At 41.2% G+C, this 17650-nt stretch overlaps 1 protein-coding gene across 5 annotated transcripts in view; it reads left to right on the top strand.

Annotated features, from left to right (window-relative positions):
* The window catches only part of TENM2 (teneurin transmembrane protein 2), a 1506090-nt gene that overhangs the window by 1333568 nt on the left and 154872 nt on the right, over positions 1-17650 (top strand). For all 5 annotated transcript variants that reach the window (XM_073890196.1, XM_073890205.1, XM_025867075.2 and 2 more), the window contains one exon: positions 2095-2196. In XM_073890196.1, the coding sequence (XP_073746297.1) occupies positions 2095-2196 (102 nt within the window). The remainder of the gene's footprint in view (positions 1-2094; positions 2197-17650) is intronic.

The raw sequence follows: 17650 nt of genomic DNA, 5'->3' as shown, positions 1-17650 counted from the left end.
ATATAGATATAGATATATGTATAGATATATATAAGCCTGTATTGTCCATGACAGTGAAAATTCTATGAGGTCAGAGACCTTGCCTGGACACACCTGGCATTCACCAATGCCTACTATAGTGCCTTGCATATAATAGGTTTCTAGTTAATAAAGTGAGCCATACATCAGGAACTGTGACAGCTCTGAGAGCTCACCCTAATTGTAACCTAACATGTTAGCCTGCTAAAATTTCATAGATATTATCAGAAAACATGAGACTCCTGGGTCAGGGACAAGGGCCTTTATTACTCAGAGCAATGCAATATCCAGATACTGGTAAATGTTCCAGTCCCCCAAGCCCCAGTTCCCACAGGGCGATATCAACAGGGTCAGCTAGTACCTGCACATGCAATAGATTGCATTACAGAAAAGAAATCCTGGATTTATTGCACCTGAGTCTTTCAGAATGGGCGGTGAGCCTGCTTGTTCTTTGCTCTAGAGGAAGATACTATCCTTATTACACTGGTGAGTAAGTAAACCTGTCCTTTGCTCTGGAGACAGACACCCTATCTGTCTTCCAAGGTCATTCACTATGCAGACAACCTTGGAAAGATAGTCCAGAACTAAGGCAGTCGGTGTCTCAGCTCACAAGACATTGAGAAACACGAATGGAGGATTGGAGACATGGAGAATTGTCTCCCAAAACCATGTGAAATTGCTGATTTTTGGTCTACCCAAGCAACTGTTTGGTGATTCAACCTAAAGCTTCTTGAATGAATGAATGCACAATGAGTAGATGGAAATCGGTAGCCACTTGGATGTTTCTCAGCCCACCTGTAGAGCCAACCTCAAGGAATTTCAGTCTGAAATGTTAATTGATAAACATTAAAGAAATTGACCTGATGGAGTCTATGGTCTTCTATCTGACTTTAAAGAAGCAAATATACTCATTGAGTTCTCCTCAGAGTACCAGAAACCAACTACCCCTTGGTTCTGGAAGAAGAGAGCGGAGAAAGGAAACATTGTAGAAAGAAAGCAATATGCAAGGTTTGGTTTTTCAGTCCAAAGTGGGAGTAAATGGGACATTTGGTTTAAAGGAGAAATCTTCACCGCTTTCAGATTACTCCATTAGGAGCCATCTGACTTTATAGTCTTTCATGCAACATCACCAAGTCAATGACCCCAACTCCCCAAGGGCTGTGTAAAGGTACAGCCTGGGCAGAGTGGCTTGCGTTTTTCTTTTCATCATCTTAGTAATTTGGAACCTGAAATTCTAAATGTTTATTTTAATTTAAGGCAAAAAGTTAGGATAATAATAATTTTAAAAGAATATGCCTGTGTCTGTGTAGACCCAAATCAACATGAAAAAGTCCCTAAATGATCCCTCTGAAGTGATGACCTGAGAGTACACAGAGAAAGGTAAATCATGTAATAGGATGGCTATGCTGGTTAGAACGAATGGGAACTAATTGATTTTCATGAAAAATAAGATGTAAAAAAGGTAAGCATAAAAGGACTTTTGGACAAGCTAAAACCTACTACTTAATGCACCCCAAATCGTGCCTCCATTGGCCAGTCTTACACATTTGGATTTTTCTTTCCTTAAAGTAAGAATTTTTTTCTACTCTGCAAACCTGAGATCAGGAACATCCACTGTCGTTTGGAGACTCATCCCCTGTACCCGAGGCTAAAGGCTGATATCCCACATGTCAAACCAAATCTCAGACTGAGAGTCAGATATTGGAGGGGCTTGGTGGGAAGGGGCCGGCATTCATGATGTTTTAAACTTGTCAACATTTGGACATGGGAAATTTCAGATTTAAAAATCAAACAAGTCGTTTCTTTTGAAAAAGCAGAAGTTGCAGCAGTACTAAACCCTGCATCTCTGCCTGGGTGCTTGTCAAATAGAGAGCAGTGGTTACTTCCTCACATCATCCAAGTTGCACTGGTCCCCTTAACTTCCCAGGCCCTCCGCTCACTCACGCTCCTGCCAATCCCCTGTGGGTACTGGAGGTTTACTCCCACTGCTCTTCAGAAATGGCGGGCAGTTGATGACGAAATTGCTTCATCAGCAGGCAGAGGAAAAGGTAGTTGCTGAGTTTCTCTCTTTTTCAGATTCAGTGCAGGACTGTCCACGTAACTGCCACGGGAATGGTGAATGTGTGTCCGGACTGTGTCACTGCTTCCCAGGATTTCTAGGAGCAGACTGTGCTAAAGGTACTTGCCACTACTTCCAGGCTATGGCTGGAAAACAAAACCTAGGCTTCTTGGCCGGGGGGGGGGGGTGGTGCGAGGGTGCTCCAAAGCAGCCTCCCCCCAAAATTCCACTGGGACACCTTGTAAACTCATGCATGCTAGAAGCCCTAACCCTTGAGCAAAGAGCCGGCTTTAATATATGACAATTGGCCAATATACCTATAGGAGCATGGAGGTTATCCTTGGCACCAAGGTGTGCTGAGAAGAAAGATTTGCTAAAAATGAGATGGTTGGATTTCCTGTAAAAGCAAAAGTGAATTACCATCACTCCTTATAATCATTAAATTCTATGTAATGGAAGATTAAGCATCTCAGGGTTAGTAAATTTCATTCATTCTGGCCAGCTACACTCTTAATCTAGGAAGCGCTATTTATCTTGGTGGAATCGGTTTTAAATTGTATTATTAATTTATCTACACTCCTTTGCACAGAATTGCTGGGGCCCTCAGATTCTTGGGGGAAAGGTAATATAAGAGAAAATGAACAGGGACTCACAAAACAGGGACTTAGGGGCTGCATATCTAGCTTGCAAGAGACCTTGAGCATAACCTTCAAGGGGGTCTATCAGAGGCAAGCGTAGTGGAGAGCAGAGCTTCCCACACTTTTTAGATACAGTGTGCACACACATACACACGCACGTGTATGTTCTAGGTAAATACAACTATAAAATTAAAATTAAACGTTCACAAAACTTACTGCTCTTTACTCCATAATTCTTTTTCTATTCTACTCTATTTCATTAAAAAAAAAAAAACACCAGTGAAAACCAACTACCCTGATTCCTCACCCACCAGGAGGTCACACCCCGGGCTGAGAAGCAGTGAGGGAGAGGTTCAGGGCCCTTGCTGAGGAGCCAGCTGGGTGTTGAACCCCAGCTCTGCCACGTGAGGGTCTGTGTGACCTTGAGCAAAGGATCTAACATGTCTGAGTCTCTGTTTCCTCTTCTGGAAAAGTGGGGGGTTCCTTCACACATTCATTGTGAGGATGGGATGAGATAAACACACCCAAAGCTCTTAGCAGAACATGTTGTGATCCCTCAAAGGGTTCATATTTACCATTTTTATTTATGTATATGACATTATATTTATTTACATATTTATATAATATTTTTATGTGCTCTCCTTTAAAAGACCATCCTGCCTTGATGCTCTGAGAGAGGCAATTATTAATAAAGCTACTCTGTAAATGCTGAATAGTGCCACCCCTTTTTCCCATGCTCACCACAGTTGCTGGGGAAAACTGTATTTCAGATATTCACAGTATTTCAAAGATGGGTGATCCCCAACTTTTGAAGTGCAGACTGCTGAGGGAATGGGACTTCCTCGTGCATGAAGTTCTGGATTTGGTTGTGCGTGTATGCGTGCATGAGACTAATTCCTAAATGACGCCACCTACCGACATATCCTCTATCACGAAATAATGCAAATGTTTTGGTAAACTCATCAGATACAAAAGGAAAAGAGAGCTAGAGGCCACCGGACTGTCATCTCTGCACACTCTCTGCACACTCTAATGACATGTGGACACCTGACCGAGTAGACCGTGGAGCCTGGAGCTCCTACCCTTGAGTGCTTTGCTCAGTCAGGCTCTGAGGCACCATGATGGGGGGCAGGTGGATGACACAGTGCATCCCTGTGCCAAGCACGGTTCCTGGTGAATGCTATAAAGGAGGGAAAAACTCAATATCGTCTGAATGGCCTTTCTTGCGTTATCTAATTTTCCTAGGAGCGAAGGCATTAATGAGAGGAAGGACGGAATGGTCCTTTTGCATGTGGCTGCAAATGGACTGAACCCGCCGCTGCAGGCCTGTGAGCTGTAAATGTATATTAACACTGACACACATCGATGTATTATTAATCCTAAAAACCATGTGTGCTCTGGCAGCACATCCTGTTACTGGCCTTTCAGCCCTGAGTATCTCAGCCATTTAAGAACTCCTCTCTCTAAATCCATTTGCAGATGGGCGTCCATTCTGCATTATGGATCTGTAATGGCATGTGCATTTAGCTGCTTAAAAGGACTCTCGGTGTGTGTTTTGCATTCACCACCTGTACTGTGGCTGGGTGCACGCTCCAAGTGTGCATTAGCCATGGTATATAATTGATCCCTACGAAACAAATATTGAGCGGCTGTTAAGAGTAGTTACTCCTGCATACTCAGGAGCTGTTCCTGAATTCAGCCTTTGAACTTGTTGTATATTTTAATTTAGCTCTTCATGCCTACAGTGGACAAAATTGAAGTATTTAAAGAATAAAATTGTTTCCTCCTTGTCTGCCTATTTATTCCTGGCAAATTTGCCTTAAGAGTGTTAGAAGTAAACTGCCTCTTTGCCCTAAAGATACTTCTTCCTTAGTATTTTTGAAATGGACACAGTTTAAGCTCTTTCATTAACAACAATATAGGGAAATATTCCAAACCTTTCTTTCCTGAACTCTTTCGTGTACCTCCTTTATGATTTTTGCCAAATTCATGGGCCACCTATGTTATTATTTACTGAACATATTTCTTTAAGTCAACTCACTGTTTGTTTTTTTTAAGATTTTATTATTTATTTGACAGAGAGAGCATGTGCACAAGCTAACACAAGCGGGGGTGGGAGGGAGGCAGAGGCAGAGGGAGAAGCAGGCTCCCCGCTAAGCAGGGAGCCTGACCTGGGGCCCAATCCCAGGACCCTGGGACCATGACCTGAGCTGAAGGCAGACGCTTAATGGACTGAGACACCCATGCGCCCCTCACTATGTTTACATAGATAAATTTCTTCTAAAAGGAAGAATGTCAAAATCCAAAATTTTTTAAAAAGAGAAAACTTATCAGTTGCAGTAAGTAGAAGATGTTAGTGCCACCTTTGACCTATCAAGAGAGGAATATTTTCACAGTCATGAGCATTCAAGCCAAGTCAGCTTCTCACACACTTTTTCACATCAAGAATCCCAAAAGTAGACCTGAGCCCATGTGCACCAGCCTGGCTTCGAGAGAGACTCAAGCCTTGAACATCTCATTTTCTAAATATTAGCTCCTCAGAGTAACAAAAATCGCTAACTACACCTGTGTGATGAAGTGAGCAACCAGAAAAAAATAGGCACACAGATTTAATGGTACGAGCTTCAAGTGAGTAAATGTAATGATTAGCACCTGAGTTACTTGTGAGTTAAGCCTCCACTTTAGATTGTTTTTAAATAACAACTAATAGATATTAAGTATTAAACATCTACCAGGCATTGCAGGAAGTACTTAAAACATACCATCTTATCCTTTCTCATATCAATAATATGAAATAAATCCTATTTTAACTACCCCTGCCATGTTTTAAGGTTTTTTTTATATTGAAATCCTTTCAGACTTGTAGACAGGTTGCAAAAATAGCACATAGAGCTCCCGTACAGAATTCACCTAATGTCAGCATTTTAAATTATCATGGTTCAGTCACTGAAACAAGGAAATCAACACTGAAGCAATGCTCTTGACTAATTTACAGACTTTTGTTTTTTCCAATTTTGCCTTTTTTTTTTTTCTGGTACAGACCCCACATTGTATTTAGTTGTCATGTCTCCTTTGTCCCCTCCAATCTCTGAAGGGTCCTCAGTCTTTTCCTTGTGTTTCATGACCTCGATCATTTTGAACAGTACTGGTCAGGCATTTTTTAGTATGTCCCTTGATGCAGGTTTGTCTGATGTTTTCTCGAGATGAGGCTGACGTTGTACGTTTTTAGCAAGATGCTGTGCCCTCGTCAGTGAATCATATCAAAGACACACCTCTGGTTTTTAATCAGAAAAAAATTAGAATGTGGTTATGTGTGTGTGTGTGTGTGTGTGTGTGCATGTACCTTCCCACCAGAGCCGTGAGGCCCTACCCCATTGGTCCTGCACAGTTTGTCAGTGGCTATGACAGATTGCCACTCACAAATAGCTCCTGAGCGCACGAAGCTCCGAAGTGTGCGCAGGAGGTAAGTGGAGCCAACAGGGTGAGGCAATCATGCTCGCAAGCGCAGAGGAGAGACATCTGGTCCTGAGTCTCCTGCCACGCAGACTGGCACATGCCATCTCCCAACTGTGGCCCATGATCGCTTCTCTTCTTTCTTGATAAAAGCCTTAGGAGGGCCCAAGTCCCAAGTCCTCACTCAACACAAACTCCCATTTGCTGTGTTCCCTCCCTGAAGGCTGTGCCCAGGATGCCTCCAGTCCTGCTAGTTCTCCTGCCAGGGGAAAGATTTGCCATGTTAGCAAGCGAGATTCCCATCACATCTGAGCGACCGGCTCTGTGTCCAAGTGACAGAAATACGGATTTACTCTCTTGACCTCACACTGCACCTCCCATGCCCTCAGATGTGCGGTGCAGACAGCGGCTCCTTGTCTTCTTAGAAACCTGCCAGTCTGCATCAGGCATCTGAAGACAGCCTTGCAGTGAATGGAGGAATCAGTCAGTATGAATTCGCTGAGCATTCATTCCACAGCCCCCACCGAGCTGGGGTCCTGAGGGGCTCAGAAGTCAAAATGGAACTGACCCTCACATCAAAAGAATGTGTAAGGGTTCTAACACATTGTTCCAAGTCAGCTGAGGGGACAGAACTCACTCGTGCATCCAACAAAGGCTTATTATGTGCTTGCTATGAGTCAGGTACTGCACTAAGCGCCAGAAATACAACGATGAGCCAGCATGCCAGGGCCCTGCCTTCTGAAAACTTCCAGTCGGCTGGATGCACAGGATCAGTGAGTGGGAAGTGTACATGTTAAGTCTTAAATGAGTGATGTGGACTTTGAATGGCATAGACATTATTTCTTTGAAGATTTTATTTATTTATTTGAGAGAGAGAGCGTAGGTAAGGGCTATTAGAAATGACAGCCCCTGCCGCTCACAGCTGTCAAGGGAGGCCCAGAAAGGCCACCACCATGGGAACATAAAGCCTTCTCTCTGGCAGTTGGTCTCATTTCCTACCCAGCTTCTGTGGAGGCTTGAGAAAAGAGAACAGGCATCTTGCCATTTTTCTCCTGTTCACTGGCAAATGTCCCCACTACCCAGTCCCTCCTGGGGTTCCAACACTCGAGTCAAACTCTTCCTCATCCTCATCCGTCATTGCTGACATTTATTGAGTTCCTACCCTGCGCCAACCACTGTACTAAGCAACCACATAGTTATCTCATTTAACCATCAGTAGCCCTATTTTATGTATGGCTACTATATCCCCTTTTACAGATGAGGAAAATGAAGCACAGAGAGAGGTTTGATGACTTGCTGAAGGTCACTCAGCTAGCAAGTGATATTGTTGGGATTCAAACCAGGCAGTCTGGCCCATGCTCTTAATACTCAACCATGAAATTCGCCTTGAGAGACGTGAGGCATAAGGAAGATGCGCTTTGCAAGCAGTTTGTGTCGTGGTTGCACACTAGGATTTGGGTTTGAACCCAAGAAAGCTCTATAGGAGAGGAGACTAGAGTTTACTAAGTAGAAAGTGCTGAGCCTGCATTCAAATCAAAGTCCATCTGACTTTGGAGCCTGTTGCTCAAGCCACTCTCTTCCCAGCTCCCAGAGATATCCCATCACCTCCCTCATCACGTCATTTGCCAAGTCCTGTTTCATCAACCTCCTCCATGCTCTGCTCCATTTCTCCTCTCTACCTTCCCAGTCACTGCCCTGTGCATGTGGCTACCAGCCTCTCTCTGATGGCATTCCCCCTTTCCACAACCTCCAGCATTCTGCAGTGCTCTGGGGAGTAGGTACAGGTATTACTCTCTTCAAACACCTTCAGGAGCCAGGTGCCTCCCACAGTGGCTACCAGACTTTGGTTTGCAGACATTCACGTGAGGAAGCTGTTACAAATGCATATTCCCAGGCTCGTCACCCCCATGCCAGCCAATTCTGAATCCATAGGACTGAGCTGGGGCTCAGCATGTGCATTTTTAACAAGCCTCCCAGGGGGCTGTGATGCAGGTTGCCAAGGACCATATTCTGAAAATAAAGAACATTCTTAAAGTGACATTCAAGTTCTTTCATGATTTAAGTTGCTTGTGCACTATTATCTCCTACTAAAGCCCATACACCATAAAGCGTCATAGCCCCAGGCTATGCTGCTTCTTCAGCTGGAATGTTCTCATCAATCCCAACCTCTCCTATCAAACTGCTGCTCACAGGTCCCCACCTCCCTGAAACACCCCTAGACAGGGCCCTGCAGTCACACAGGGCTTGGCAACATCTTGGCAGTGACCCTTCCTTCATGCTGTTCCAGGTTCTAGCTGGGTGATTCCCTCCGTTTCTCCTGCCAGATCACAAGTTTCTAGCCGTCGCCTTTGTCACACCTCCTGGCACCCAGCTTGGTACCCAGGAAGCAGTGTGTGGTCTCTAAATGTTTGGTGACTTGCATTTAGGGGATAAGACTTGTAAAGATGAAAACATTGCCAGAAAATGTGCAAGAACCAAATGAGTGCTAGAGAACAGGGTTCTAATTTATCAGATTAATCATGTGGTGATGAATCAGCCAACTTTGAGGCACAAATTTAAATGAAGGCAAGGAGGGAGGGAAGGAAGAGGAGGAATGAAAAAAGAAAGAAAAAAAAAGAGAGTTGACATTGATCCCGCATTTTATATGCATTATCTCAGAAGAGCACAGTGATTAAGAACAAAAGCAAGAATTTGAATTTGTTAGGATTGAAGCTGTGCTCCTCCAGTCAGCTGGACCCATTTTTAGGTGTCAAAGATAAGCTCCATGAGCCTTGGTTTTCTCATCTGTAAAATGGAGGCAAACAGTAATACTACCTGTCGCATTGCTGTGAGGACTAAAAAGTAAATTCATGTCAAGTGTGTAGAACCGTGCCTGGCATATATCAAATGCTCCATAAATATTAGCTAGTATTTGTCTTCATGAGTCTTTGAAATCCCTGTTATTTTCCTTATTTTACAGGAGAAACAGAAACTTAAGGAAAGTAAGCTACTTGCCCAAGGTCACATAGCAGGGCCAGATTTTGAGGCCATGTCTGGCTGACTCTTGGCCTTATAGCCCTAATGGCCACACGGTATAGAGGCTTTGTAGGAAGATCCCCTGAAAGGGGGGCAGCGACAACTCCCAAAGCCCACATGGGCAGCTCAGGCTGTCTGACTGTCCTAGCTGGACACTGCCTCGTAACCCGCTTTCCCCATTAGTCACTCCCCTTAGCGGACTTCTGCATTCAGAAAAGGAATGACAAGCCCTTTATCTCCTCCCTGTTGGTGGAGGGGTCCTCCCCACTGCCCCAGAAACACCTCCCACAGAACTTTCTTGACACAGAATCCCCCTCCTCCTTTTTCAGCTGGCCTCACCTGTCAGTGAAAGACACCCGGTCCACACCGGTCCTCCGCGGAACAAGCATGGATGCACCCTGTGTGTTGCTCCTTCAAACACTCTGTCTTGCACACCTGTCTCCCTCCGCTCCCCCCAGCTCCCCTCACAATCCCCATTAATGCACAAGGGCCAGGGGCCATGATGGCTGCCACAGCACATCGCGGTTTGATGGCTGAATCCCAACTCTCCTTCCTCCCACCCCTAACTGGAGAAAATGTGCGGGAATTCCTTGGCAGCAAGGGCCCAGGACAGGGGGCTTAAAGTAGATGCACTTGGAAAACACTTTGTACAAAGGGACTGAGGCACTATGCCAAGGGTTTTATATGATTATCTCATTTCATCTCTACAACATAACGATAACATCATTATCATCCCCATTTCACAGCTAAGGAAACTGAGGCTCAGAGAAGATAAGGCACTTGCCCAGGTATGGCATTAGAACCATACTCATCAGAATCACCTGTTAATACACAGCTTGCTGGGCTCCCACCAGCGTTTCTGATTCAGTTAATAAGTAGGTCTGGGGTACTAGCCTCAGCCTGGGGAGCTTGTTGAATATCCAAACCCTGAGGCCTGATGAATCAGAATCATCTTCTGATTCCAGCCCTTCTGAATCAGAATCTGTATTCTTATGGGATCCCCAGAAGACTCTTGTGCCATTCAAGTCTGAGTCTAGATAACATTGCCCTTGAACTCTGCTGAGACACCCCAAAGAGAGTTGTGACCAGAAGCAGCAACGTCACTTTGACCCCCACCCCGGCTCCCGGCTCGCGGAGGAGGAGGAGGCCCGCCTCCAGCGTGTAGAAGTTGCATTCCCCATTATGTAGTGGCCTCCTGTGAGTCCGTACCCACAGCCTCCAAAACTGGCTATTCACGTTTCCTGTGCTTGCTGTATTACCAAACAAATCACTTCTCGGGGCTTAAATCAGTGAGCCCTCCCCCAAGTTAAATTGCTTTGGAGGCCAAAAAGGTTTTTGTTTTTTTTTTTTTCCCTTTGTAAGTGACTAGGTAAGTTGCCAAGCGGCCTTAGGAAGCAGAGTGCCTAACTAACCCTGGGGGAACTTGCTGTCAACAATGATGCAGAGTAGGAGAAGTAGTAGGGTTTTAGGAAAACCTTCTGTATTAGTAAATAAAGCAGTGTTAAGAGAGGAAGTCAGCTGGGATGGGTGATGTGAAAGAGGGTGCTTTACCCTTACCTGTCCCTTTATAATGGGATGAGTCAGAATAATTTTCTCCTAATAAAAATGATAATAAAATCCATTTATAGATTTCTTATTATTTGCCAGGCACTGTACATAGCACTTTATAGACCTTATCTCGTTTTACCCTCTTAAAAACACAATCAGGTAGGTACTCCTGAATTCTTGTCCCATTTTAAAGATAAGGAAATCAAGGCTGAAAATAGCATCTATTGTCACACAGCCAGTAAAAATGAAGGGAAATTCAGCTAACTCCTAAGCCTACACTATGTCTGGCAGTGCTCTACCAGCTGGGGAGACAGCAGTAAATAAATAGACCCTCTAGGTCTTCTGGAAGCTTCCGTGCTTATAGATAACAAGACAACAATAATTTGCAGACGCGTCTCATTGCTTGAAACACAATAAGTGAAAAGCGACTTCATTTCTGGACTTGAGCTGCAGAAAGGTTTACTGTGTACTGTGAAGAATTTAAATATTCATTATGTAATTAATGTTCAGTCACACACACACACACACACACACACACACACACAACTTAGACGTTTCTTAAGAACAGCTTAAGCACTTACCGATTGAGAACTTTTATAACTCTCAAAATGGAGGCATCCCCATATCTCTACAGGTATTTTAAATGAATTGAATTAATCATAGGCTTAAAAGTCTCTTGCGATCTTCGTTAACTTCCCTGGGTTTAATTAAAACATCTGTGCACTTTTAATTTATCGATTCATCCAACTCATATGTCATGTTTTTAACACACCCCAGCATGCTCTGCATCATTTTTAACCCGATTTCCACTTAACTAAAGCAATTAAATTCACCCCGGATTAATTAAAGCATCCATACTTTCGTGCTTAAGTCAGCGTGTGCGTCTTTCCCCACATGGCTCCTGAATGTCAGAGATCTGACACACCTGATGAGTTTTTTGTCCTTCTGGAAATTCTTCCCTGAATCGCTTTCTTGCTTATTAATGTGCCATTTGACAGAACAGGAACGAGGAAGTTGGTGCACCTGAACTTTGGCCCTCTGGGCCAGAGATTCTGCCCCTGTCTGTCAGAAGTGCCCTCTGCTTTCTCCTTCTCTTCGTGGGGGTCCTGCTGGATCTTGCCCCCACTGAGACCAACTAGCACTGGAATGTTCCAGGCAGGAAGTGGGGGTTGCTCTTTGGGTCAGAGGTGACCATTGTGATCAGAATGGCTGGTGATCTTTGCATTTGTACTTTTATAATTGTTCCTAACTTTTATTTTCCAACCTCCTCACTCTTCCTACACAAAGAGCCCTTTATCGCCCTGCCCAATTCCTAGGGAGGGAAAACCGAGGCACGGAGGTCAACAGGCTTCTCGGTTGGGCACAGTGAGTCAGAGAGCTATCCAGACAGTGACAAATTATCCCCAGCCCCAGAGAGCTAGTTTACATTTCTGCCCCCACCAGCTGTGTTTGACAGAGCCCATTTCCCCTCAGCCACGGCAGTCTTGGTGGTTATCAGTCTTTTGAATGTTTTTTTTTTCCTCCAATCTAATAAGCCAAGGATTATTTCTCCTCATTATTTTATCTATACTTAATTAATTGCTAGTGAAGCTGTGTGTCTTCTCATACTTTTATTGGCACGTTACATCTCTATTTATATGTTCTTTGCCCAGGTTTTCATTCATTCGTCACTTTTTACTGATTTGTAAGAGCTTTTTATGTATTTCAAATAGCAAACTTTATTCTGTAAAATGTGTTAAAAATATTTCTTCCTGAGGTTGCTCATCCCTTAATTTTGTTTAGGGCATTCTTTGCAGTATAGAAGATGTAAATCCTATGTAATCAAACCCGATCTTCTTTTCCTTCTCAATCTCTAGAATTTGTCTTCCTTACATATCCTCCTCCCAAGAAAATAAAATTAGTCTTCACTATTTTTTCTAATGCTTTGTAGCTTTTTTTTTTCTGTTTAGATCTTTAATCTGTGTGGAATTTTTTTTTCAGTTTTACTGAGGAGTAATTAACATGCAGCACTGTATAAGTTTAAGGCATAGAGCATGATGGTTTGATTTATATAGATTGTGAAATGATTACCACAAGTAGATTCAGCTACCATTCATCTCCTCATATAGAGGTCTTGCTCATAAAAAGAAAAGAAAGGTAACACAGGAAAAAGTTTCTCTGCTTGTGGTGAGAACTCAGGATTTTACTCCCTTCACTACTGTCCTATATATCATACAACAGTGTTAGCTGCAGTCCTCGTGCCGTACATTATAGCTCGGTACTTACTTGTCTTATGACTGAAACTTTTGACCATTTTCCTCCAATCCACCCCCCCCCACCACCACGGCTGGTAACCACAAGTCTGATGATCTCTTTTTCCATGAGTTTGGTCTGTTGTTGTGCTCTTTCAGATTCCACATGTAGATGAGATGGTACAGTTTTGTCCTTCTCCATCTGACATTTCACTTAACATAGTGCCTTCAAGTTCCATCCATATTGTTGCAAATAGTAGGATGTCCTCATTTTTTATGGTTGAATAATATTCCGTTGTGTATATACACCATAACTTCTTTATTCCTTTGCCCATCAGTGAACATTTAGATCGTTTCTATGTCTTAGTGGTGATTAACAATGCTCCTATGAATATGGGGGCACAGATAACTTTTTGAGTTAGTGGTTTTGTTCACTTTGAGTATATTCCCAGGAGTGGAACTGCTGTTCATGGTGGTTCTATTTTTTGAGGATCCTTATACTCTTCTCCTTAGGAGCTATACCGATTTACAATCCCACCAACAGTGCACACATGTTCCCTTTTCTCCACATCTATGTCAGCATATGTTAGCTCTTATCTTTTAATGATGGCCATTCTTACAGGCATGAGGTGATATCTCATTGTGGCTTTAATTTTCATTTCCCTTAAGGGCTAGTGACGTTGAGCATCTTTTCATGTACCCACTGGTATATCTTTCTTGAAGGAATGCCTATTCAGGTCATTTGCCCATTTTTAAATTGGGTTATTTGCTTTTGTTTTTGTTTGTTTTTGCTATTGAGTTGTATGACTCCCTTATATGTTTTGGATATTAACCCCTTACCAGGTAGATGGGGTTTGCAAATGTTTTTTTTCCTATTCTGACGGTTGTCTTTCACAGTGTTGATGGTTTTCTTTTGCTGTGGAGAAGCTTTTTAGTTTGAAGTAGTCCGACTTGTTTCTTCTTATTTTGTTGCTTGTGCTTTAGGTGTCATATCCAAAAAAATCATTAGCAAGATCCATGTTAAGGAGCTTTGTTCCTATGTTTTCCGCTAGGGGTTTCATAGTTTCAGGTCTTACATTTAAGTCTTTAATCTATTTTGAGTTAATTTTTGTGAGTGATGTAAGAGAGGGGTCCAGTTTCATTCTTTTACATGTGAATATCCAATTTTCCCAGCTCCATTTTATTGAAGAAACTACCTTTTCTCCAGTAAATGCCCTTGCCTTCCTTGCCAAATATTAGTTGACCATATACGATTGGGTTTGTTTTAGGACTCTACAATTCTTTCTATTGACCTATGTGTCTGCTTTTATGCCAGGACCATACTGTTTTGATGACTGTATCTTTACAGTATAGCTTAAACCCAAAAAGTATGATATCTCCTGCTTTGTTCTTTCTCAGGATTTCTTTTTCTATTTGTGGTCTTTTGTGAACCAAAATGCCATTGGAATTTTGATAAAAACTGCATTGAATCTATAGATGACTTTTGGTAATACTGACATTTTAACAATATTAATTTTTCCAGTCCATAAGTATAGGATACCTTTCTATTTATTTGTGTCTTTTTTTATTTCTTTCATCAGTGTCTTGTAGCTTTCAGAATAGAGAGCTTTCTCCTCCTTAGTTAAATTTATTCCTAAGTATTTTATTGTTTTTGATGCTATTGTAAACGGCATTAGTTTCTTTCTTTTTCAAAAACTTTGTTGTTAGTGTATAGAAATACTACTGATTTTTGTATGTTAATTTTGTATCGTGCAATTTTATGGAATTCATCAATTAGATCTAAGTTTTCTGGTTGAATGTTTTAAAGTTTTCTCTGTATAAAATCATGTCATCTGCAAATAGAGACAATTTTACTTCTTCCTTTCCAATTCCAGTGCCTTTTATTTCTTTTTCTTGCCTGATTGTTCTTGCTAGTACTTCTAATACTTTGTTGAATAGGAGTAATGAGAGTGGACACCCTTGTTTTGTTCCTGATCTTAGAGGAAAAGCTTTCAGCCTTTCACCATTGACTGTGATGTTAGCTATGGGCTCGTCATATGTGGCCTTTATTATGTTGAGATATGTTCCTTCTTTGCCTAATTTGTTAAGAGTTTTTATCACAAATGGATGATAATTTTGTCAAATGCTTTTTTCTGTGTCTATTGAGATGGTATTATTTTGGTTCCCTTTATTAATGTAATATGTCACATTAATTGGTTGATGTATGTGAACCATCTTCACATCCCAGGGATAAATCCCACTTGATCATGGTGAATGATCCTTTTAATGTACCACTAAATTCAGTTTGCTAGTATTTTGGTGAGAGTTTTGCATTATATTTATTAGGGATACTGGCCTGTAGTGTTCTTTTCTGGTAGGGTTATTTTCTGGTTTGGATATCAGACAATGCTAGCTTCATAAAATGTATTCTCAGCCCCCTTGCCTGGGTGGGAAGATGAGGGGCCACTCTAGGCTACTCTGAGTTTCCCAAACAGGATCTCCAGTTGGAATTTTTTGGAAGAGTTTGAGAAAGATTGGTGTTAATTCTTCTTTAAATGTTTGGTAAAATTCACCAATAAAGCCATCTGGTTCTGGGCTTTTCTTCATTGGGAGATTTTTTTTTATTACTAATTCAGTCTCCTTAGTGGTAATTTGTTTATTTCTAAGAATTTTTCCATCTCTTCTAGGTTGTCCAGTTTGTTGGTGAATAGCTGTTCATAGTAGCCTTTTCTGATTCTTTGTATTTCTGTGTTATCAGTTGTAATGTCTCCTTTTTCATTTTTCAGTTTGTTCATTTGGATCCTTCCCCCCCCCCTTGGTTAGTCTAGCTAAGGGCTTGTCAATTTTGTTTATCTTATCAAAGAACCAACTCTTAATTTTGTTAATCTTTCCTATTGTTTTTCTGTTCCCTATTTCATTTATTTCTGCTCTAATCCTTACAATTTTTTTCTTCTGTTAACTTTGGGCTTAGGTTTTTTATTTTCTAGTTCCTTAAGGCATAGAGTTATGTTGATTATTGGGGCTCTTTTTGCTTCTTAATGTAGGCATTTATTGCTGTAAACTTCCCACTTAGAACTGCTTTTGCTGTATCCCGTAAGTTCCGGTATGTTGTATTTCTATATTCATTTGTCTCAAGAAATCTTTTTCCCCTTTAATTTCTTCTTTGATCAATTGTTTGTTCAGGAAGATGTTGTTTAATTTCCATGTGTTTGTGAATTTTCCAGTTTTCCCCTTGCTCTTGATTTCTAGTTTCATGCCACTGTGGTTTGGGAGGTTCTTGGTATAATTTTAATCTTCTTGATTTTTCTAAGACTTGTTTTGTAGCCTCACATATGATCTATCCTAGAAAATGTTTTATGTGTGCTTCAGAAGAACATATATGCTGCTGTTGTTGAGCAGAAGCTTCTGTATCTGTCTATTAGGTCTATTTGATCATAGTGTTGTTCAAATCAGCTATTTCCTTATCGATTCTCTGTCTGGATGATCTATCCATTGTTGAGAATGGGGTATTAAAGTCCCCAACTATTATTGTATTACTGTTTATTTCTCCTTTTAGCTCTGTTAGTTTTCACTTTATATATTTAGGTGCTCCAATGTCGTGCACATAAATATTTACAATTGTTTTTCTCTTATTGATGTATTGACCCCTTTATATAATGACTTTCCTTGTTTCTTTTTATCATTTTTAAAGTCTCTTTTGTCTGATATAAGTATAGCTACTCTGCCTTTTGTTGTTGTTGTAGTTGTTGTTACCATTTACTTGAAATGTCCTTTTTTCTATCCCTTCACTCTCTGTGTCTTTGAGGCTAACACAAGTCTCTTAGGTAGCATGTTGTTAAATCTTATTTTTTTATCCATTCAGCCACTCTTTGTGTTTTGACTGGAGATTTTAATCATTTACAATTAAAATAATTATTGATAAGTAAACACTTACTATTGCCATTTTGTTAATTGTTTTCTGGTTGTTCTGTAGATCCATTGTTCCTTATTCCTTATCCTGCTATCTTTTTTGTGTGTTTTGTTGTCTTTTGACATCAGTATACTTAGATTTATTTCTTGTATTCTTTTGGGTAATTACTACAAGATTTTCTCTTGTGGTTACCGTGGAATTTACATAAAATATTTTAAACTTATGACACCATCTTTTAAACTATTAACAACTTAATTTTAATAGATTCATATATTTTACACTTTTCCCACTCACATTTTAGATTATTGCTATTACAACTTACATGTTTTTTATATTGCATAACTTAGAACTAGAGCTAGAGTTGTAAGTTTGTTGTGCACCTCTATTACCATATCACAGACTCTAATTCTATATTTACCATTACCGGTGAGATTTACACTACCTTTTTATGTTTTTATGATGTTAATTAGCATTCTTTCACTTCCACTCACAAAACTCCTTTAGCATTTCTTGTAATGCAGGTCTGGTGGTCATGAACTCCCTCAGCTTTTGTTTATTTGGGTAAGTCTTTATTCCCCCATTGTTTCTGAAGAACAGCTGCACCAGGTATAGAAATCTTGGTTGACAGTTAGTTTTATTCGATGTTCGGAATATGTCATCCCATTTTCTCCTGGCCTGGAAAGTTTCTATGGAAACATTAGTTGATTGTCCTATGGGTATTCCCTTGTATATAACTTCGATCTTTTCTCTTGCTGCTCTTAAAATTCTGTCTTTGTCTTTTACTTTTGACAACTTAATT

The sequence above is a fragment of the Callorhinus ursinus genome, unplaced genomic scaffold (genome assembly GCF_003265705.2).
Source record: "Callorhinus ursinus isolate GAN/ISIS: 27379988/994484 unplaced genomic scaffold, GSC_fseal_2.0 scaffold3, whole genome shotgun sequence".
In the NCBI taxonomy this organism is placed as follows: domain Eukaryota; kingdom Metazoa; phylum Chordata; class Mammalia; order Carnivora; family Otariidae; genus Callorhinus; species Callorhinus ursinus.
Note: the sequence above shows the minus strand (reverse complement) of the source record. Positions and strands in the feature narration are given on the sequence as shown.